The following is a 24,104-nucleotide window of genomic DNA, read 5'->3' as shown; positions in this document are numbered from 1 at the left end:
TGGATACTCACTTTGACTGTTGGCTAAGATAAAGGCAGTGGGATCTATGATGTGTTGTTTAAAATCTGAAACTCCAAAGGGTAACCCCCAGGGGTGGTTCTCAGTGGTAGAAATGATTAATTTACCTGGCTTGACCACATGTAATTGATTAGAGAACCTGGCTTAACCATGAAAATCCCTTTGGGCTCTTCTATTTTTTTTTTTTTTTTTTTTTTTTTTGTTTTTTTCCAGTACCAAGAATTGAACTCACGACCTTGCACTTGCCAGGCAGGCACTGTGCCTCTGAGCTAAATCCCTAGCCCCGCCTTTGGGCTCTTCTGCTTTGAGCTCTTTCAAAGTTAAGATTCCTCACACAGATCTCAGAAGCTCAATCTGGAGACAGGTCAATGAGCAAATAAGAGACACAGGGGAAACTCATCCCTGGATGTCTCCTTGAACTCCAGAGCTTGCCTATACTTTTTCTCTTTGCCCCTGTGTTCTTTGCCTTTAAGTAAAAGTCTTCCATGAATATGCTCAGTGGAGACTGTCAGTCCTTCCAGATATCTACATTGATGAGATTTTTGCATCCTAGGATGAAAAAAATCAGACGCCTACAGGGGCAAGGCAAGTGCGTGATAAAAACGGTTGAAACTGAGCAGGCATGTAATAGGGAATGAGGGGAACTGAAAAACTGCGGAACACACACACCGTGTACAGGAACCAGGCAGCACCTAACTGAGCCAATTCCTGCCTTACACAAGACAGACCCTATTCTTATAATTTCAAAACAAGATCTAAGTTCAAGTTGCTAAATAAAATTCTACTAGCCAAGCAATTATTTTCATCCACTATTTGAGAATTTGTGTCTTTTTATTTGTGCAGGTTTTAATGATATGTTAGGAAAGTGAACATCCATATTTCTTAAAATAAATGTAGCTTGTGGATCAAATCTCTCATTGTTTCATTCTTATGACAGTTACTCTTAGTTTTCTAGACCATTTTTTTAAAGTCAGGCATTAAGTCATGCCTGGTTATTGATGTTCTATGCTCTTTTCTATCTCAGAGTCTTCACACTGATCTTTCATCCTCCTAAATATTCTTTGTTCTGAGCTTTACCTGGCCGGTTCCTTCACATATTAAGCCCAAACTCTGACAGTCTCTCCTGACCATCCATCCTCAACAACTCTTTCATCCCACAAAAGGGATTAAAAGCCCAGTTAGAAAGCCACTACATAGTTTCCACACGAGTGATTCTGGCAACTTAGGCCAGGGTGGCAGCAGTGGAAATGGTATGAAGTGGCTGGATTCTGAATGTATGGGTAAGGGCAACATCAAAAGGAAAAATGGTATCTCAAGCAGAGACTGAAGGAGCTCTCCAAAGGAGTGGGTGGCAATAAAGCAGAGATTCAAGAACTGAGCACTGAAATAATCTAATGTTTGTACCAACTCCACACAAGGAATGCAAATGTGTGCTCAAACATGTACCAAAAAAGGGAAGGGCAGCAAAAGACGGGGGGGGGGGTGAAAAACAGAATTAAAAGGTGTTATGTACATGTACCAACTTCCCACAAGGGATGCAAACATTATGTGTTATGCACATGTTCTAATAAACTGAAATAAAAAAGTAGATAGATAGATGATAGATAGTAGATAGATAAATAGATGATAGATAGTAGATAGATAGATGATAGATAGATAGATAGAGTGAGAAAGAGAGACACCTGACACAGAGAGTGTAAAAGAGCAGCCAATAGTGCAGCAAGAATCTGCCACCAACAGTGGCAGCCCAGAAATCTACCCAAGAAACCATATCAAAAGGGAAGGAGTGGGCCACTGCTACAGCTGCTGTGAACAGGTCAAGACAGCAGAGAGCTGAGCTCTGCCCGCTAGATTGAGCAATGGAGCCGGCTAGTGATCTAGGCAAGAACAGGTTTCTACAGTGGTAGGAACTGAATCCCGCTCAATGTGGGTTCGTATGAGAATAAGAAGCAGAGGTTGGATTTATAGGATTTGCTGAAAAGAGAATAGAAAGGTAGGCAAGGTCAAGGCTGAAGAAACTGCACAGTGCCGTTTGCTGGTGGGAATGCTTCCATAGCAAGGGAAATCTAACAATGAGTGGAAGGTGCCAGTTTAAATGGTGATGTCCCAGGGGATCTGTAAATGAAGAGGTGGCCTCTTGCGGGGTTGTAGAGTGCAGTGTTAGGAAGGTGGGCATAGTGGGAGGAGCTGGGGAAATTCTTTTCTGGTTGCTCCCATTGCTCTCAGCAGAAGAGGAACTGAGTTCAGTAGCCTGAGAGTCCAGATGAGGCTGAGGTGCTGAGAAATGGAGAATACCAAGTAAATAAAGCATAAAACAGTCACAGAGGAGTGGGAGAGGGAAAAGAGGGCTGACAGTTCTTGATCATGAATTTAGTGGGTCCAGTGAACAAAGCTGTGTGTTTCTCACCAGCCACATTCAGCCATAGAGCACAGGGACAGATTGGTGAAGAGTCGGATACAGCCCAGGGCTAGGGAATAGAGCAAAGTTGGAGTGGCACCGGGACATAGATGGTGTGTACAGGGAGTGGTCAGGATTGTAGACCATGAAACAGAAGCTTGGTGGAGGGTGTGGTGAGGACAAGAGGGTGAAAGACACAGGATTCAAAGGAACTGGGAGGTCAGGATATTGGAAAGAAATTATTGAAATCACCAAGAATTATAAAGGAAATGCAGTTGGAATGTGAGAGTAAAGTTGGGATAAAGTCCTTGAGGAGTGAGAGAGCGCAACCAGGAATCAGCAGACGCCTGCCTCAAGACAGTGTAGGGAGGGATACACTTTGATGACGAGAGATTCAAATGCCGTGTGTTTTCGTGAGGTGATAGGGAGAATGTTCTGGAAATGTCACAGAGAAGCAAAAACCAATAATCCCGGGGGGAGTGGGGAGTAAGCAAGAAAATAGCCCCCATCTAAGACCAGAAGGACCAAGTAATATCCTCAGAGGAAAGCAAGTTTCAATTACAGAAAGACAGGAAATGGCATTAGGAGAAAAGCTTAAGGGGAAAAGGCTGGGGGGGTAGGTACAGCTGTACAAAGAGGAGTCTGGGGTACATGGGCCTCCGGTGCTGGCTGATATATCCAGGGACAAAGTTCATAATGAAATTGGGCCTGATTTGGGTGGCCAGGTTAGTAGTTTTATAGAAAAAAGCAATACTGGGGTCCTATCAAGGGGACCTAGAATTCTGAATTTCCTTTCTTTCTTGCCAGTGAAGTAGTGGAGGTTGGGGGCATGGGTTGAGGATTGAGTTACATCTTGTTTGTTATCAAATTCTTCATTAGAATGTTAGCTCCATGCAGGGAGAGATTCATGTCCATTGCTGGTCATAGAACCAGTGAATAGAGAATTGACTCCTTCAAGAGTTAGTGAATAAAGTAAATAAATAAAAATTATACAAACACTAAATTATAGTTCTTGGAGCTTTACTGTGTGCATTATCTTCTTTAACCCTCACAATGATTCTGCAGCATAGGTATTAATTTTATAGGCTAAGAAAGCAAGGTTCAGGGAGTTTAAGTGACTTGGCTAAGATGATAGAGATTTTTAGGGATAATGCCAAGCTATGAAATCAAATCTATTTTTAAAAGATGTATGCATGTGGTCAGTTCTGTTGGTCACATTCCCAGAAGCCTCCTTCTCATTTCTTTCTTGTTAAGGGGACCTTGGTTTTAGTTCAGGTATTAAAAGACATTCAGAAAAACTGCCTCCCATATACACTCCACCCTTGGGATTGACTCATAATTAATGGAAGTGGTCATTTCCAACCAATTTATCTTGCCAGGGAAGGTAGCTAGACACATGAAGACATTGTCCATAAGCTGCTGGTCAGTATGTCCAGGCCTAACAAAAGAGGAGCACTGAACTGGGTGTGGTAGCACATAGCTGTAGTCCTAGATATTTGAAGGCTAAGGCAGGAGGATCACAAATTCAAAGCCAGGCTAGGCAAGGGAGTGAGACCTTGTTTCAAATGACAACAGAAAAAGGGCTGGGGACATAGCTCAGTGTGAGGCCCAGGGTTCAGTCCCTAGTGTAGGGAGGGGAGTTCTTGTGACCATCCCTCTTTCTGCCTATTTAGAATCCCATTATGGGGAGAAGTACAGCATAGAGCTATGTTGTAAATCTTGTGACCTTAAGAAAAAAGCAAAGAGAATCATCAGAGATGCCAATATCATACCTTGAAATCAGGGAGTCATTGAACCAACCATGGAACAACTGACTTCAAGAAACCTTACACAATAAATAACAAATATCTTTATGATTCAAAGTCATTATTGCCAGTAGCCACAAGGATACTATGCAGCTACTATTGTACCTCACAAAAAAGAAATCAGACAGATGAAAGGTCACCTGGTTGACTTATACAGTCATTCCTTAAGAGAAAAAGTCAAAAAGATTTGGTCTAGTGGAAAGAGCTCTGTGCTATAGTTAAGAGACACAGGTTCTGGTCTCAGAGCACATGACCTTGGAGCAGGTCACCTCCTCCCTGAAGCTCATTCCCCTGAAGTTGGAAATAGGGGTTGGCTAGAAGTTCTCCATCTGTTATCATATATCCTTTCAAAGGTGAGATTTTCCTTTCTAAGACCCAAGGAGAGGTGAGCCAGATAGGCTAAGGAAAGGGTGAGAGTTCTTTGGGCTATTTTTTTGCACATCCCCAGCAGAGATTAATGTGTGCCCCTGAGTCAGCAGAATCTCCAGCCATGAAATAGAAAATGCTTACTGTGCACATTTGAGCAGCCTGGGCCGGCCCATGTGGAGGGGAGGATGTCACAGTCGACTTGTGCCCTGGTCCCCTGGGACCTGTCGAATGCTATTACATTTCCAGAATGTCTCTTCCCTCCCTCTGCCCTCTCCTGCTAATATCCGTAACTTTCAAGCTTCCTTCTCCGGAAACTAAATCAATCCTCTGCAAAGTGAAAATCAGCTCATGTTGGTTTGTGCCACTTATGATTTATAAATAAAAAGGGATTTTATACTCACTGGCCTACAAAGGGCCAGGTTAGCTGTGAATCGTGAACTCCATGGAGGATGTGAGCGTTGTCTGCTGATGTGGTTGCCGGTAGAAGGGCACACAGAGAAATCTTTCACACCTTTGCTGCCATGGTCTATAATTGGTGACCTGGATCTATCTTTATCTAGATCCTGGCTTGGCACACTTTTCATGCCTAACGTGGGAGGATGACAGTGTTACTCCTCAGCTCTCTGGATGGCTTATTCTGGGCTTCCCTGGAGATGTGGGTGCCTTAGACATCACTCTGGACCCCCACTGTTCCCCTGGCCTTGATGACCCAACCAGCTGGGATGCCTTCTCTTCTCCAGAGATAGGCTGTCACTGATTCCAGCACTCTGTCAGAGGCCCAGCATATATTTACCCTTATAAGTTACTGGAGTAGTGCATTTTACATAAAAGGTAAAGTTTATATGTGCCCTGGGCACCTAGGAAAGTTCCCATGGATGTACATGAAGGTAAAGGAGAAGCATAGAAGTCAGATATAACCAGTTTCAAATCCTAGATGTGTCACCCACTCATTTGAATAAGTCACTCTAACTTTTTAAGCCCTACCTCTTCTCACTTGCAAAATGATAAGAATAATGCTTATCTTACAGGTTTTTATACAGGTTAGAAATCTCATATGCAAAGTCCCTAGCACAGAATGAATGCAAGGAGCATGTATCAAGTTATAACTCTTGGCAATGCTGGTATAATTACTATAATGTGCTCTTAAATTGGAAGAAAGGTAACAGAGGTTGTACCAGGCACTGGAAAATCACTCTTCTGCATCAGTTCCTTTTGCTTTCTATGAAGAAATATGTCCATGATTAAATAAACCTTACAACCTCATTAGTGTAAAGTAACCCGTGGTGAAGATGAACAGCAATGAGTGGAGCACGGGGCAAGAAAACTTCATTAGGGACTGGAGGCCGGCATTTATCACTTACCAGTCTCCAAGCAACACTTCCCTCACCGTGGGAACGGGGGATTAACATTCTGCCCACCTCACAGGATCATTTAAAGATCACAAAAGAGCATCCGAGAAAACCACTGACAATCATGGCGGCCAAAATATTCAAATGTACCAATCATCATTGCGACCACAAGAAGGAAGTAGCTGAGAGTAGTTCCTACACCTTTTGCAGCACACTAAGCAAAAGGCAAAACCCCTATATCTCTGCAGCTCCCTCTGACACAATCTGTACAAACTACCCACTTCTCCACACACACACAGTAGAATCACTGTGATGTCCATACATCCCCTGCAAAGATTCTGAATTTATTCTAGAGCCAGTTCTGTTTTAGGGGGAGGGAGGGAAGGGTTTGCTTTTCACAGTACTGGGGATCAAGTCCAGGGGCGCTCTACTACTGAACTATATTCCAAGCCCTCTCTTTTTTTAAATGTTGAAACATGTCTAAGTTGCTCAGGTAGTACTCAAACTTGTGATCCTCCTGCCTCAGCCTTTCTCGGTGCTGGGATTACAGGTATGCTCTACCACACCCCTCCAGATCTGTAGTTTTTAACAATGCCTCAGGTGATTCTAATGGGTATTCAGGGCCACCCCTCTAGAGCAATGGTTCTCAATTGGAAATGATTTTGTCGCCCAGTGGACACTGGAACTATCCGGAGGCATTTTTGGCTGTCACAACTGGAAGCAGGGTGCTCTGGGCAGCTAGTGCCTGGACGCCATGGGTGCAGCTAAGTATCCTCAAATGTCAGGAGACTGCTTCACAGGAAAGCCAGTAAATGATTCTACTACTGAAAAAAAATGGCTCTGCAGTATTGTTGGTCCCATCTTACCCTCTTCCATCAAGAGGTGGAATCTCTTTCCCCTGTTCTTAAAGTTGAACAGATCTCTATGACTGCCTGAAAAAAACATAATGCAAGGAAACAGTACTGTTTGACATCTGAGGCTAAGCCGCATGGCATTCTGGCTTCGGCTTGTCTTTTTCCTTTGGGATATGCACCTTGGAAGACCTGACATGTATGAAATCTGGCCACCCTGAAGCTGCCATGCTGCGAAGATCGCCTGTAGAGGCCACACAGATAGACAGTTGTGCCACAGAGGCCCCTCTATGCGTGTCTTCTCAGCATGAGCACTGCATGAGTGAATCTTTCAAGGGTCCTGGTGCCAAACTACCAGCTGCCCCCAGGTGATGCCAAGCAGAACTGAGGCCCTGTGTCCCTCCAGGCCTCAGACTCATGAGCAAAGTAATGGGGTACAGATTTGGGTTTCAACAGGAGCACATATTTGCTTGTTTGATGAACTCCACGGCAAAGTCATGATGATTCTGTAAAAGAACCACATATGAACCCCCTCAACTGGGTCCCTAAAAGCATTTGCTTGCAAATGTTTATCCACACTCACACCCATGCTCACATTCCCAGTAAGTACATACTGTGTACAGACCCTGTTTGGGACAGTTATCAGCTTCGTCAATTCTCCCAACAACCATGGGAGCTAACCATCCTCTGTTGCTCTTGCTTCTTTCTCTGTCTCTCTTCTATTCTCACCTCTCTCTCTCTCTCTCTCTCTCTCTCTCTCTCTCTCTCTCTCTCTCTCCCCCCCCTCCTCCATTGCCCTTCCAGTAAAACTAAAATCTACACACATGAGCTTCAAATATCTTCTACTCATTCATAACCCAAATCTAAGTAATAACACAGAAACTGCATGTTTGAATAAGAAGTTAAAGGTGCTGGCACAAGCATTTTTCAGACAGGTGATGGGCTAAATGCTTTGATACAGAACTAAGTCAAAAGGCACAAAATGCAAAATAGCTGTAGACAAGTGGGTAAAGCATATCACTCCAAACTAAATCCATACTTAATCTTCTTATCTTACACCATGAAAGCATTTTGTTTGTATGAAAAGCTTGTTTTGAGCTTTTTTTAAACTCCAGGGGTTAGTTATGACATAATTCTTAGTTTTCAGACCACCGAGTTTGTTTTTTGTTTGCTGGTTAGCTGGTTGGTTGTAAATTGGTTTTATTCATTTATGTTCATTATGAACTGAATTTACTCATCACATTTTTCATAGTCAACACTCTTATCATGAATTTACTGATTTCCTAACAAACACAACCAGCTGTGCAAAAATGCAAATTTCCCAAAGTTAAGAGGGGTTTTCTTCCTTGCATAAATCATACAAGAAAATAATGGTGCTTTTAGTATATCTGTTTTAAGCTCTATATAAAAATCTTTATTTATCAACACACTCCCAAATAATCTTCTGTTAGGTCGCTTACCTTTAGTCTCTGTCCTGACAATCCATTCTTCATCAGTGTGGGGACTCTGCAAGCTGTTGTGTGTATCTATTCAAATTACTCTTTCCAGAATGGAAGAAATAGCCACAGGTCCCCAAACCCACTGAACCCCAGATGAGAAGGACCGTAGCTAAAGCCTTCTAAGTCATCAGCCATCCATATGCCGCTCTCTGACTGGGGACCCACAGTGAAGTTTTGGGTCTCCTGGAATTAGTGTCAGTTCAGACCCAATGCCCAGTCATTTCTGAAACATCCTGTTATTACCTTATCCCCAATGCACAGTCACCATGATAAAAGAGGTTGCAGGTCGCTTTGGAGACCGGAGAAAGAAATAACAATAGGGTAAATTTGGGGCAATATACTGATGTCTTTTCTCAAGGGCAAACAGGAGCCCATTTGTTCAAAGCGTTCTGGGACTGTATACTGGCTCAGATCTCGGAAATGACTGAGAAAGAGCCAACATGAAAACTGAAATCAGACAGAAGCTGGAGAAGCTGAAGACAACACCGAGAAAAGAACAAGGCAGTCCTGAATACTAAGCCTGGCACTCAGGCAGGAAGACCTGTCTCCGTGAACATAAACCCCTAGAAGAAGGACAGACACTAAGATGACCCTTAAGCATTAAACTGAGTAGGTTGAAGAGGGTTGCAAATACTGAAACATAACCAAATGCAAGGATACATGAAAGGGAGATCCATTCTAACAAAAGAGATCTCCACAGTAGTGATGGAGTGTTTCTACTATCTTCAAGCTGCAGTACAGAAACAACAGAAATATCAGAAAACAAGTCACTAAGATATTTCCCAAAACTCTTAGCTACCCTAAAGCTGATCTCACAGATGCTGAAGTAAAGAAAGATACAGGTAAACAATTCAGAAGAAAATGGTCAAAATGTTTGAAGAGCTTGAAGCATCACAGAAGAAACACATAAACAACAGTTGCTTAACAAACTTAAAGAGGATTTTATTAAACTAATAAAGGATTTTACTAATAAAATTTTCAATGAGCTTAAAGAGGAAACAAGCAATAAACTAATTGAGTTAAGCAAGCCAAACCACCATATGAATGGAAAGTTTGGGAAAGAATTAGAAATGATGAGAAGAAAGCAAGTAGAAATACAAGTAATGAAAAATTCAATAGAAAGCATGAGTATCAGATTTGATCAACACGAGGACAGAGTATCAGAAATTAAAAACAAGATGGATGATAAAACATAAAAATTAAAAACATAGCTTATGATAAACTCAATGATACCCTGAAAATGTTAAACATCCAAGCTGGATCCAACATCTGCTAGATCAGTCAAGGAAAACCAACATCAGAACTACAGAAATAAAAGAAAATTAGCAGATGACTGAAGAGATATAAAAAGCTTACTAATGAAGTCACAGCAGAAAACTTTTCCAATCCTGGGAAATAATTCAATATTCAGTGTAAGGGGCATATAGAACCCCAAATAGCCACAACCAGAAAAAAACCTTCCCACAGCATATTATAATCAAAATTTCAGAAATTCAACAAAAGGAGGAAATACTAAAAGCTTTTAGAGAAAAACAGCATGTTCCTCATAAAGGCAAGCCTCTCAGAATTACACAGATTTTGCAGCACAAACTCTAAAGGCTAGGAAAGTTTTGGATGAAGTGGTTCAATCCCTAAACGAAAACAATTATCAACCCCAGACTTCTATATTCTGCAAAATTCACCTTCAAAAGACTTTCCAAGAAATACCAGAGAACTACATGGCCCCTAAAATCACAATGCAGGAAATACTTAAGGGAATCACAGACAGGGATAGAAATGCCACAAGCACCAAAGAGTCCAGATGGAAAACTACAAAAGAAAAAGTCAAAGGAATTAACAACAGAAAAATAATGCAATGACAAGATCAAATAAACACCTTACAAAAATATTTATTGCCAATGGTAATAACACACTAATTAAGATACATACTTGCAGATTTCATAAAAAACTCAAAAAAACAATTCAAGTATATATTGCCTACAGGAGACACACTTCATTAAAAAAGGAAAAGGAAGCACATGGACTAAAGGTGAAAGGATGGAAAATGATACTCTATGCAACTGGACACCAAAAGCAAGCAGGACTAGCTATCTTATTTTCAGACACAACAGACTTCATGCCAAAACTGATCAGAAGGGACAAAGATGGCCACTATATACTGATACAGGGAACAACTCAACAGGAAGAGATAACTGTAAATATTTCTGCACCAAAGGTTAGCACATCCAACTTCAGAAAACAAAAACTACTGGACTTAAAAGGACAGATAGACAGCACTAAAATCACAGCAGAGGATTTCAACACCTCACTCTCATGCAGTAGCACCTCGGTTCATGAGCACCTTAGTTTTCAAACTCTGTACTGGATGACCAACACGACTACGGCCATCTTTCCTGCATGAACTAGAATGTGGCTATGTTTTCCAGAATCATGGAATGAATTAAGTGTATGAAATGAGGCACCACTGTAATTAGACAGGTCAACCAGGCCAAAAAAAAAAAAAAAAATTAGCAGAGTAATACGAGAGTTAAACCACACCATTAAACAAATGGGCTTAATAGATCTCTTCAGAGTATTTCATCCAATAACAAAATGCACATTTTTCTCAGTAAAACAAGGAACTATTTTCATAGTAGAACGTATCTTAGATCATAAAGCATGTATAAAAAAAACAGAAGAATTTGAATAATCCCCTGCATACTATCAGATCATAGTGGAATGAAGCTAGAAGTCAGTAATAGAAACTATACAAACACATGGATATTAAACAGTACATTATTGAATAATCAATGGATCACAGAAGAAATCAGGAAAGAAATTAAAAACTTACTAGAATAAAATGACAGTGGAAGCACAACATGCCAAACCTATGGAACACAGAGGCTGGGGATTTAGCTCAGCAGCAGGGTTATGAGTTCCCTGGCAAGTGCAAGGTCATGAGTTCGATTCCCGGTACCAGAAAAAAAAAAAAACCAAACCTGTGGAACACAATAAAAGCAGTTCTAAGAAGGAAGTTTATAGCTGTGAATGCACACATAAAAATAATTCAGTAATCCCAAATAAACAACCTAACAATACATCTCAAGGTCCCAGAAAAAGAAGAGCAATCCAAACCTAAAGTTAATAAAAGGAAAGAAATTATAAAGATCTGAGCAAAAAATCAATGAAATTGAGACTAAAAAATGACACAAAGAAGGATAAATGAGTCAAAGAGCTGGTTTTTGAAAGAATAAACAAGATTGAAAAAACTTTATCCAAACTTACCAGAAAAAAGAAAGAAAAACTCCATATCAATGTAATTAGAAATGAGAAAAGTAACATCACAACTTACATCACCAAAATCCAGAGGTTTATAAGAAACATCTTCAAAAACATGTCCTCCAATAAACTGGAGAAGTTAGAAGAAATGGAGAAATTCCTAGGCATATATATATTACAAACTTGAATCAAGAAGATATAAAAACTCTAAATAGACCAATAACAGCTAACAAAATAGAGGTAAAAATAAATTCTGCCAACAAAGAATAGCCTAGGAGCCAGTGTATTCATCACAGAATTCTACCACTACTTTAGGGAAGATCGAATACCAAAACTCTTCAAATTCTTCAAGGAAATTGAAAGAGAACAAGTACTGTCAAATTTATTACTGGGAACTAGCATTACCCTGATACCAAAACCAGACAAGAACATAAAAAAAAAAAAAAAAAAAACAAACTACTGGCCAATCTCCTTAATGAACCTAGATGCAATAATCCTCAACAAGACACTAACAAAGAGAAGGTAGCAAATCATTAAAAAGTTCATGCATCATGACCAAGTTGGTTTCATCCCAGGGATGCAAAGATGGTTCAACATATGCAAATCAACAGAAGCAAGGGCAAAAATGACACGACCATCTCAATAGACATGGAAAAAGATTTTGACAAAATCCACTCTTGATAAAACCTCTGATGAAAACAGATATAAAACAACCTTACTGATGAAAATAGATATAAAACAACCTTAGCTTAAACTGATAAAACTCATTTATGACAAACTCAATGCCAACATCACACTAAATGGGGCAAAACTGCAATCTATTTCTCTAAAATCAGGAACTAGACAAGTGTCCATTCTGATCGCTGCTGTTTAACATAGTTTTTTTGGTTTTTTTTTCCCAGTACTGGGAATCGAACTCATGACCTTGTGCTTACCAGGCAGGTGCTGTGCCACTGAGCTAAATCCCCAGCCCCTTAACATAGTGTTCAAGACTCTGTCCAGAGCAATTGGGCAAAAGAAAAAAATAAAAAGGACACATTTAAGAAATAAGTCCACCATAAGACTCCTAGAACTAAATTCAGCAAAGTAGCAGGATACAAAATCAACAGCACTCCTGTATAGCAACAATGAACTCACCAAGAAAAAACTGGGAAACCAGTCCCATTCACTATAAGTTCAAAATATTAAATACTTAGAAATCCTAACCAAGGAAGTAAAAGACCTCTACAATGAAAACTATAGTGCTCTAGAAAAGAAAACTACTGGCCAGTCTGAAAAAAGAGATCAAAGAGGACATCAGAAAATGGAAACACATCCCTTGTCTCTGAATAAGTAAGACCAATATTGTCAAAATGGCCATATTGCCAAAACTTTGTAGATTTAATGTAATCCCAATAAAAGAATATCAACAGCATCCTTCACAGAACTAGAAAAGAAGTAATCCTAAAATTCCTATGGAAACAAATGATACCCAAAATAGCAATACCAATCCTGGGAAAAAAAACCATAAGAAGGCATCATAATCATGGATTTCAAGTTATAATACAAAGCCACAGTGATAAAAACAGCATGGTACTGGCACAAAACCAGACATGCAGCTCAATGCAGCAGACTAGAAAGGGGAAACACGACCACAGCCACATCCAGCCATCTAATCTTTGGCCAAAGAGCCAAAAACGTACTGGAGGAAAGATGCTTTCTTCAGCAAATGGTACAGGGACAACTGGCTAACTATATGCAGAAGATTGAATCTAGACCCCTATCTCTCACCATGTACTAAAATAAAATCAAAATAGATCAAAGACCTAGATATTAAAACAGAAACACTTAATCCATTAGAAGATAAAATAGGTAAAATTCTGAAAGACATGGGAATAGAGAAAGACTTTCTGAATAGAACACTAATTGCACAAGAAATAATACTAATAATCAATAAATAGAATTACATCAAATTTTAAAATTTCTTCACAGCAAAAGAAACAACCAACAAAGTGAAGGAACAACCTACAAAATGGGGGAAAAACTGCCAGATACTCCTCAGATGAGGATTAATATCTAGAATATATAAAGAACTCAAAAAAATGTGACCCCTCAAAAATAAAGGGCCCAATCAAAAAGTTGGCAATGGAAATAGATACTTCTCAGAAGAAATACCAATAGCCAACAAACACATGCAAAAAGTTCAGCATCCTTAGCCATTAGAAAAATGCTAATCAAAACTGAGTTTCCATCTTACTCCAGAAAAAATGGCTATGAACAAGTATTTAAAAAACAACAAATGCTGGGAAGGCTTTAGGAAAAAAGAAACCCTTCTACAGTGTTGATGTGAATGTAAACTAATGTAATCACTACAAAAACAAGTATAGAGATTTCTTTAAAAACTAAAACTAGAAATTTCATTCAACCTCCTCTTCTATCTTCCCAGAAGAGTTAAAGACATCATATTACAGTGATATATGCATACTCGTGTGCTCATACAACCGCCAACAGATGAATGATCAAGAAAATGACAGATAGACATAGATATAGATGATTAGATACAGACAGAGACACAGATATCTCAGCCAGGAAGGATAGATTTGAAGCATGTCTAAGAAAATGGATTCATGTTGAGACCATAACGCTAAGGGAAATAAATCAAATACATGAGGTTAAATAGCATATGGTTTCTCTTATATAAGAAACCCAAAGTATAAATAATTTAAGGAGCAAAATAAAAGCTAAATTATTGAAAACAGAGAGGTAAACTTTTTGCAGATGGAAGGGGATGAAGGGAGAAAAGAGCAAGAGGAAGTAAAAAGGTTTAAGACATGATCTGTATCGTTACCAGCTCCCCGTGATAAATTTATTCTATATGTATTGCAAACATCTTAACTTTAAAAATTCACCCTAACCAAAAAAAAAAATAAAATAAAAAATTCACTCTAGACTAAAACGAGGAAAAAGGTAATTCATCCCAAAGTAGGAAGTAATGCTAAAATATTTTACCACTTACTGTGATGTTTGCATTGTAAACTTTAATTTCTTTGATATTTTAATTGCAGTGCTTTCTAACATATATGTACAGTCAGCCCTCTCTAACCACAGGTCCTGAATCCCTGTATTCAGTGTATCCAGTGAATCACAGACTGAAAATATTCAGAAGCAAAAATTGCATTGGTGCTGAGTGTGTACAAACTTGGTTGCACTTGCCATTACTCACTAAACAATGGAATAACAGCTATTTATACAACACTTACATTGTACTAAGTACTGCAAGTGATCTAGAGATGATTTAAAGTATATAGGAAGATGCGTGTAGATTGAATCAAATGCTATTCCATTTTATATAAAGGACTTGAGCATGTATGGGTTGTGGATCTATGAGAGATCTCGTAAGCAACACTATAGTTACTGAGCCTGACATATACATAACAAATCCAACGTTCAAAAATTTTCCAATATATTATTTCAGTGAGAATAAAGTTCTGTGTCTTATTATCTCATATATACAATTCTGTTCCTCTAACCCGGGTGTGGTGGCTCACGCCTGGAATCCCAGCACTCTGGAAGGCTGACAAGAGGATTGCAAGTTGGAGCTTAGCCTGGGCAACTTAGCAACTTGAGACTTTGTCTCAAAATAAAATATAAAAAGGGCTGGGGAGGTAGCTCAGTATGAAGACTCTGGTTCAATCCCCCCAACACACACACCAAAAAAAAAAGATTCTGTTCCTCTAAAACCACTCCCAGTATCAATAGCACTGTCATCATCCTAACACAGGTCTCACTTTATCCTCTCCTTCCCTTAAAAACATTTAACAACTCCCACTCAACAGGTCTCCATTGCCTATGGAATTAAGTCCATCCTCTTATCTATGGCAGTAAGTAAGGGATCCTTTAGCTTTCATTCTGTTCTAAAGTATTCTGCAATCTAAAAGATAAGTAAGAACAGCTGAAATAAATCAAATGCAAAAAGAAACATATGAAAATTCCTAGCAGTGGATTTCTCCATTATGAGTACATATTTACTGAGCACATACTTTGTGCCAAGCCTTGGGACATACAGTGCCCTCTCTTTTCTTCAACTGACATGGTGAATCCAGGACTATGGAAAAGTGGCTCATAAATCAAATAGTCTGTGCTGCAGCTCAGCTAGAATTTGCATACAAAACAATTAAAAGATAATCTTTCATGACAACAGAGTCATACATCCATCTCTGAGATGCTATTAAAACCCAACTCACAATTTACACTAATAAATTCACCTCATCTGACACTGCTCTCTAAACTCCCCAGAGCTGGCACAGGCCCCAAGTGCCAAGCTCCAAATCATGGCCTGACATGTAGGACTCCCTGAGTATTTGCACTACAGATGGTTAAGAAAAACTAACAGCCAATAAAATACACACCAAGGGACAAGGCCCTTCCAGGAAATCAAATCTCTGTAGGAAAGTATGGAACTCTTGCCTGAACACAGGGCTCTTTTGTGATCAGATGGGGAATACACCATAGCTACAGGGTAAGAAGTATTTCTGTAATTATGAAAACACTTTAGTGCCAATTTATCAAGTGGAAGCAGAGGAAGAGGCTGTTGATTTGTCTTAAGTGTCATCTATATTGTCATCCTAGCTGAAGGAAACAAACCTCTGAGTTACCACTAAATCAGTGTCATCTGAAAGAACCAAACGGTTTATCATGCCAAGCATCCCTACCTTTAAGATCATTTCTTTGGTTTTTTTTTTTTAACAAACATTCAGAAAATGCATAAGGTATAACCTGAAAGGAGGCTAAAAGAAATGTGAAAGCATTCATCAACCACCTAAAATCACAATGTTTCACAAAAAAGACTTCAGGTCAGGCGAAGGTCATGCCCAAACACTCAGCAGTAGACCCAATGGCAGAATAAGGCATCTAACTCTAAAACTGCCCTTCAGCAGACTCTATCACTTACACTGTCTTTGTCTCTTTCCTATCTGAACAAAAGTGCTAAGATCGAATGTTGCACTGCACAACTCAATTGTGCAGTTTTGTATTTTATATTTCTTGTGTCTCTTTCTGCCCTCAGAATAAAACCCCCTGAATGCTGGGACTTAATTGGTCTTTGAATTACTATAGACAACAGGTCCACCAGGTCCATGGTTATGTTCAACAATAATTTTATTAAAGAAAGAAGGAAGAGTCTAATTTAATAGGTGAACACATTCTCCCTCTCTTGAAGAGAACCAGCACCAGACACTAAGCAGGGCCAAGCCTTCCATGCTAAAAACCAGCTCATAGACTTTCTTTTGCCCTGAATGAGGCAGTTATAGACAAGGGATCCACTAAAACATACCACACAAGACAAATAATTTTCCAAAAGCTCAGAAAAGTGGCCCAACACAGCCGGGTATCTTTGTTATCTGGCTATGGGACACATCTTTCATTTTCTGAAATGATTCATTGCTTTCCAGAAAGAAAACAAAATATCCTATGAACTGAGGCCTGAATTTGGGATGAGGAATCCTTTTATTGTCTTTTTCCTGCATCGTTGACAACATGAAATCAAGCCCAGGGACATCAGTTCAGAGTGTCTTTTTAAAATAAGAAGAAAGGAAGGGAAGAAAGAACTGGGTTAGCACTGCAGAAAGGGCCTTTTCACCAGCTAAGATCAAGTAGCTTGACCTTAAAAACTAAAACACAATACTGGCCTGAAGATATCCAATGAGATCAGACAAAATCCGGTCTGAATTTGGGTGTCTCACCATTACCAAGCGATCGGGTTAATCATGATAACTGCTTCGATCACCATAATGCTAAATGAGATACCTTAAGCACCTATGATGCACCGGTATTGTTTTAGTCATTTAGGTACACTAAATCTCTAAATCCTCACATATCCCCATGAAACATGTCATCATCGGCCCCCTATTATAGATAAAGAAACTATGACACAGAGAAGCCGAGAACTTTCTTGAAGTCGCCCTTCTAGGAACTGGCAGAGCAAGGATCCCACTGAGCTACTTGGCTCCAGCATCCATATTGACCCCTTGCCTTTCTGCATCAAGAATTCTCTGCAAATGCTAGAGGGGGAATGCTATGATAACAAGTAAAAAGAGCTGCAGAGCAGCCAGAAAGCACTGAGTCCTGCTTGCTTTAAGGAATCGTGGTTCTTTCCTTCATTCTTTCCTCATAGCAAATGCACCATTGCCCCCTCCTTATTCCACACATGGGAAAATTGAAAATTACAGACATTGTAACTTGACCAAGGTCACTGGCTGAAAACTGACTTAGCCAGTTACCAAACCCCAGTGGTCAAACTCCAGTGCCCAAACTATTACTCTCCGGGCCACACTCCCTTCATGCTGCAAGCAATCTGTGGTGTCCCAGCCATCTGCTTGATGACACAGGAAAAGCCTGAACATAGGACCTCTTTTCCACCGACCATGCATGAGAGAAAGGGTATGTGGTGCAGCGGAAGGAACACAGACTTTGAAATCAGACAGACCTGGGATCGTGCCCCTGCTTGACACTTCCTATCTGTGACCCTAGACAACGCTCTATGCTCTATTTCCCCACTTTTCTACCCCCAAGATGACTCTGAAGGTTATGTGTGATAACACAGGAATTCTGGCCTCAGAGTCCCTCAAATCATCCACCTTCTTGGATGCACTTAAACACATGTCTTCTTGACCACATAGGGGTGCTGTATGTACACAGGACGTTTGTCTCTGCTCCAGAAGTCTGTCTGCCATTCTCGAGCTGAGTCATAGCATCTTCTTAGTAAACCCCGAGGACAAAATTGCACACAAGGTGGGCTCTCTAGGTGAGGACCACATTCCCTCGACTCCAAGCACTCACCCGGGGAGCTGGCAGAAGCTGCAAACATACTGCAGTTCTGTTAATGAGGTTGCCAGGCACTGTGATGCCAGAGACCAGCAGGGCATAAAATCATTACTGACACTGCCAGTTTGGACTAAATGAGACCCAAGTTTCAGTCGGGAATGCTATAAAACAAATTAATATCTTAGAAATGCTTACAGCATCAATTAGGGACAATTTTGGTTTAGTTTTAAAGATTTGTTTGTCCCTTTCAAAAAAAATCTACTATTCAACTTTGAAGCTGACTGGCAGGTAGTATGCATTCTCTAGTGTTTAAAAAACTGAAGTTAAGGTTAAGTATCAGGGTACAAGCTGTAATCCCAGCATTCTGGGAAGCTGAAGCAGGAGGCTCACAAGTTTGAGCCCAGCCGGGATAACTTAGCAATTTAGGGAGCCCCATCCTCAAAATAAAAAATATAAAAAGAATTGGGGTTGTTGCTCAGTGGGTTCAACCCGAGCACCAAAATAATAAAGTAATGACAGTAATAATACTAAAAGAATAATTAAAAAGCCCTCTAGCTTATATCCTTGCTTCTCAAGTTCTCAAGTCATCTCTTCTGTATCTTTTCAGTCTCTTTTGGGCATATCTAACATGGACCTAATTGCTTTAAATGGTCCTTTAGCTAATCATGAATGTATAAAAACAATTTTTAAATCCCCTAGGGAAAATTCATATCCCAATCTTATTTATAGTGGTCTAAATCAGAGGCTGGAAAACTACACCTCACAGGCTTTGTTTTTGTAAACAAAGCTTTACTGGAATGCAGTCACACGCACTTCTTACGTACTGTCTGTGGCTGCACTGGGCTACCGAGGCAGACTTGAGTAGCTGGGCCTGCAAAATCTGAAATATTTACTACACAAACCTTTACAGAAATGTTTGCCAACTCCTGGTCTAAACAAATACTGAGCCTAAGAATCCCACAAGGTATTTCACACTGCTTATCCCCACAGTAATTAAATAATTATCTGTGTTTGTGAATACCTGCTGGTCCTGCTATAAATTCTTTGAGAGACAAGGGTTATTTTCTTCCTAGGGCTTGAGCACAGTGTAGACAAGAAGTAAGTATCCATTTGATGAATGAATGAGTTAAGTTCCTTGACAGATTTTGAGCGCTTAAGGGCCAGAAGTATTCTTGGTCACGGTGAGAACCTGATCCATAGATATCTATCAATAACTTCATGTTTGCTGAACTCTAACTTGCATTGACTCTAAACTTAGAGAAGTAGTGTTTTTCAGAATATTTGGTGATTAAGATAAACCCTGTGTCTATATTACACCAAATTTCTTCTACAACACATAATTTGTGCTCATCTTTCTAATTTCACCCAGTCCTCTCTGCCTTAAGCCCTTGTATTGGAGGCTTGGCTCTGATAGTGCTAGTCTCATAATTGACTTGCAAAGCTGGTCCTCTATCCTGCAGAATCCATCTGTGCTTCACAGTAAGGTTCTCAACAGCCTGTGGGAGCTCCCTGGTGGCTCCAGCCCATCACTCATCCCCAACTCACATGGCTCACAGCCACCAACACTCAGATACAAGGGAAGCCAGGAACAGATGCCACTGGATTCTGGAAACACACAGAAGAAAGGACTGAATGGAAGAGACTTCTGGTTTTCCACTCCCAAAATGTATTTGTCTTTAGAAATGGCAGACAGTTTAATGTGAAGACAGAAATCTGACTCTCAAGAATGCAACAAGATTTGGAAAATGAACTAAGAGTTCAAGAACCCAACAGACCTGGTAGAAAACAAAGCTCTTGTGCTTACTCACCATGTAAACTTGAGCCCATTTATTGATGTGTCAGTAACAAAAATACAAACACCATGGTATATTGTAGGTGTCTAACAGTGAAAGACTATATATATATATATATTTATATTATTTATATTTCTCCTACCCTTTCATATTTTTAACGGAGAATGAACTTTGAGAATTTCCACTTACCAAGCATTCCTTTCTTGGAACTGGACAGACACATGTCCTTCTCTGCACTTGGCAGGGCAAAACTCACCACGAACACCTCCACTCCATCAGCCATCAGGGCCAAACCCAAGACAAAGAAGAGAATCCACTGGAAGCGCCCATGGCCACACTCATCAATGATGGTCTCATACTGGTGGGCCAACTGCTCCTCATCTTCCATCCTCTCGGCCATCAGGTCTGCCTGGCCCCGAAGGCCATCCGCCCTGGAGGGCGCCATCTTGGTCTGTTTGGTTTTGACATCATCTGGATGGGGGATGCCCTGGTACTCGCCCTCATAAATCTCATCCTCCTCATCATGGCCTTCTGTAACATCACTCTGTGCATCTTCTTCTGGGTTGGACTCATTGCCCCGGTAATAGCCATCACTGGGGGCATAGCCCTCATAGTTGTCCTGATACTTGTAGTCATCCATTCCTTGGTTCCGGGACTGCCTGGTCACCTCTCGAGCTATATCCCTTGCTCCGTGGTAGAGGTTTGGGCTGTTCCGATAACCATCATCCATTATATGGTCTCAAGGTAGAATACGTTCATGTGACTTCCTGAGTGAAGTCACACCCGCTTTCTCCCTTTTTTTTTTTTCTTAAATCAACCAGATTTATGCAAAGACAACCTGGGTATCCTTTCCTTTTGCATTCAGTGTCTATAGAAGTCTCTGGAAATTTGCAAACTCCAGACTGTCTGGTCTCCTTCAGTGACTCAGAGATGTTGAGTTAGGAAGCACTGATTAAAAATGGGTCCAGCTGCTCTCTGTGACAAGGCACAAGCAGACTTGGCAGCTTGCTTTCTGGACTGAGTTGTTCTGCTACTGAAGGTTATGCCTGAAAGTAGAGGAAAAGGGGAGAATGTTACTGAATGCTGGAATTCTGACAAAACACTTCAGAACTAAACCAACATATTTAGCAACACCATTGCTTCATGCGTAAGGTGGAGGAAATCTTGATTAGACATTCAAATTTCTGGCAGGTGAGTGGGCGTTGAAGGAGACTGACATGAGAAGGAGGAGGAACTACGGTCAGAGAGGGCCTCTGAGCTGTGATTGACCCAGAAGAGGGGTCGAATCATATGCATGAATGAAACATAAAGTGGTCAAGGGATTTTTGAAGGAAAAAAATTTAGCGGCACAGATTTCTCCCTAGAACTTAATCAAGCCTTACTGTGGAAGTTTATTATATTCAATTTCTATTATGAGAATGCCAGCCTTTCTAACTTTATTAGGAAGTGGCTGTATAATTTGATATCTAGAAATGTACAGCAAAGAAATATTCAGGACAGTGGTTCCTGAAGCCTACTTGCTTTTGAGACTCAGCACTGTGGTTCAAAGGCTACTCTGACTTTGTACTGCACTTGGCTTAAACTGGCAAATACATGGGGTTAAAAACCCAGAACCAAACTGCTTGGGTCTGAAATTTGATTCTGCTGCATAATGCCCAGATGCCCATGTCCATGTCCTTCCAAGCCTCGATTTTCTCATCTGTAAGATGGAGAAGACAAGAGTATTCAACTCACAAGGTGATATACAAAAATGTTGTAGTTGTTTTTTCCCTCAGCTCTGGAAACCAGCAGACAGTATGGTCAAGGGCCAAGGCCCTGTCCTATATTCCAGTTGTAATCATTCATTCCCACTGTTGAATCTTACCAACAATCAGTGCTCTGCCCTAATTATCAACAATCTTACCCAACAGATCAGTGCTCTGCCCTAATTATCTTCCTAGAATCTCAGAGCTCACAAGGATTGAAGCCATCCTTTCATGATGCCTGCTATGTTCCAGAAAGTATGCTAAATGTGTCACATTCCTTCTCCATAAGTTTCAGAAAAAGAAAGACAAGGGAGGAAAGGGAAGGGAAGGGAAGGGGAGGGGAGGGGAGGAGCAGAAAAGACAGGAAAGAAAGAAGGGAAAAGAAAGGAGAGGAAGGGAGAGGAAAAAAGAAAAGAAGAAAGGAAAAAGAATGTGTGTCCACACAGTCTGTGATTTGGAATGGATTAGCAATGCAATCAAGAAATATATCCTATGCAGCAGGATTTATTGCAAGGTCCACTGGTCTATTAGTCCTAAAGCCAGTTCTTTCTAGGCACTGCACTTCCCAAATGCTGTCCTGAGGGATTGTCATCTTCTGTCACCTGGGAGCTTTAGCAACACAGATTCCCAAAGCTCACAGAAGGGCTGGCTGGAGTTCAGAAGTCTGAGTTTATACACCACTTCCCAAGTGGCCTTGAGGTTTCACCTCCCTCTCTGAGTAGCACCTCTAGGGTACAGACCTGGCTTCTCCCTGCCCCCTACTCCACCTTAACTGTACCCAGGTGCCAGGGTTCTGACAGGAATGAACAGAACCCCGCTCCTCAGCTCCACCCACCTGCCAACACATACATTTGCCAGCAACCCTTGCAGGGGTCTCTGGTGCACCTAAAAGCCACTGTCCTTTTCCCCATGCTCAGCATATGTCACCTCACAATGGACTGGACACATTTGTCCTTGCCAAGGCTGCTGGACCCTCTGCCCTGCACCTGTTACCTGGCTCTCCTCACCCTCCGCCTTGAATAGATGCCAGCTCTGGGAATCATCTAACCCCCACCATATAATGTTTTTCTTCTGAGAAGGTACCAGACGGTAGTCATTCTCCAACAAAGTGGGGATCAGAACCTCTTGGGGTATGGGACACATAAGAAATGCAAATCCAGGACCCCTTCCACAAAGATGTTGCTCCTACAGAGTGGGAGTAGGGCCTGAAATATGCATCTTCCATAAACACCACAGGGACTCCAAGGAACTGCACTTTGAGAACCAGCACTGTAGGAGCCAGCAAGAAATATTTGCTAAGAATAATTTTCATTCTACTCTTTCTGATTCTTTATCATCCTTAGTAAATAAATTTATATGAGACCATGCTGGCTTGAACTATGTCAGATTAATATTCTAAATCTGTTTTTATTACATGCATTTAGGGACCACAGGAGGAATATAAATCACATGTGAACAGCATGAGAGTTTTCAGTGCCACAAAAAAAAAAAAAAAAAAAAAAAAAAAAGGTTCCCGGTACTGGAGAAAAACCAAAAAAAAAAAAAAAAAAAAAAAAAAAAAAAATGGAGAATGAATGCCAACTGCCTGCGATCTGCTCCATTATTTCCATTCTGGAGGCCCTGCAAAAATGTCATGAGCCAGAAATGATAGATTTGCAATTCCCAAAGTACATGTGGGAAATACCACTTTGGGCAAAGTTTCTGGGATTTGCTCTGTGAAAAGAAGCTGATCTTTGTCAGAACTAATCCCACTTGACTGATCCAGTTAAATGAACTGCCATGAATGTCAAGTGCAGTGGAGTAAAGGGGCATCACTGTCAAGTATTTTTATTTTTTTTATTTTGTTGAGAAATACCAAGTTATTTTTTCAGCAGAGCATTTTGTAGAGAAATGCAAGGATTAATCATTTGCAATGCTATGGGTTAAAGTGGGTCCCTCCAAAGAGGTGTCCTTAGCCCCAGGACCTCAGAACGAGGTTTACCAGGAAATGGGATCTTTATGAGGTCATCCAGTTACAGCAAAGTTATTGTGGTGGTCACTAATACAGTTTGACTGTATCCTTCTACAAAGGGGAAATGCGGGTATAGAGGGAGAATGATAGAGACACCCCAGGAGAATGTCATCGACAAGCCAAGGAAGGTTTAAGGTGATCAGCAGCTGGAAGATAGGCCTGGAATAGATTTTCCCTCACAGTTCTCAGAACGAATTAACCTGCTAA

The 24,104-nt window shown here is 40.6% G+C and overlaps 1 protein-coding gene across 6 annotated transcripts in view; it reads right to left on the bottom strand.

The window, feature by feature from the left end:
- Sv2b (synaptic vesicle glycoprotein 2B) overlaps positions 1-24,104 on the bottom strand; it is a 194,369-nt gene that overhangs the window by 52,309 nt on the left and 117,956 nt on the right. For all 6 annotated transcript variants that reach the window (XM_005381593.2, XM_005381594.2, XM_013512680.1 and 3 more), the window contains one exon: positions 20,331-21,187. In XM_005381593.2, coding sequence (XP_005381650.1) covers positions 20,331-20,871 — 541 coding nt within the window. In that variant the 5' untranslated portion in view covers positions 20,872-21,187. The remainder of the gene's footprint in view (positions 1-20,330; positions 21,188-24,104) is intronic.

This window comes from Chinchilla lanigera, unplaced genomic scaffold (genome assembly GCF_000276665.1).
Source record: "Chinchilla lanigera isolate Chin_1 unplaced genomic scaffold, ChiLan1.0 scaffold00015, whole genome shotgun sequence".
Taxonomy (NCBI): Eukaryota; Metazoa; Chordata; class Mammalia; order Rodentia; family Chinchillidae; genus Chinchilla; species Chinchilla lanigera.
The sequence above is the reverse complement of the archived record's forward strand: the minus strand, read 5'-3'. Positions and strand labels throughout refer to the sequence as shown.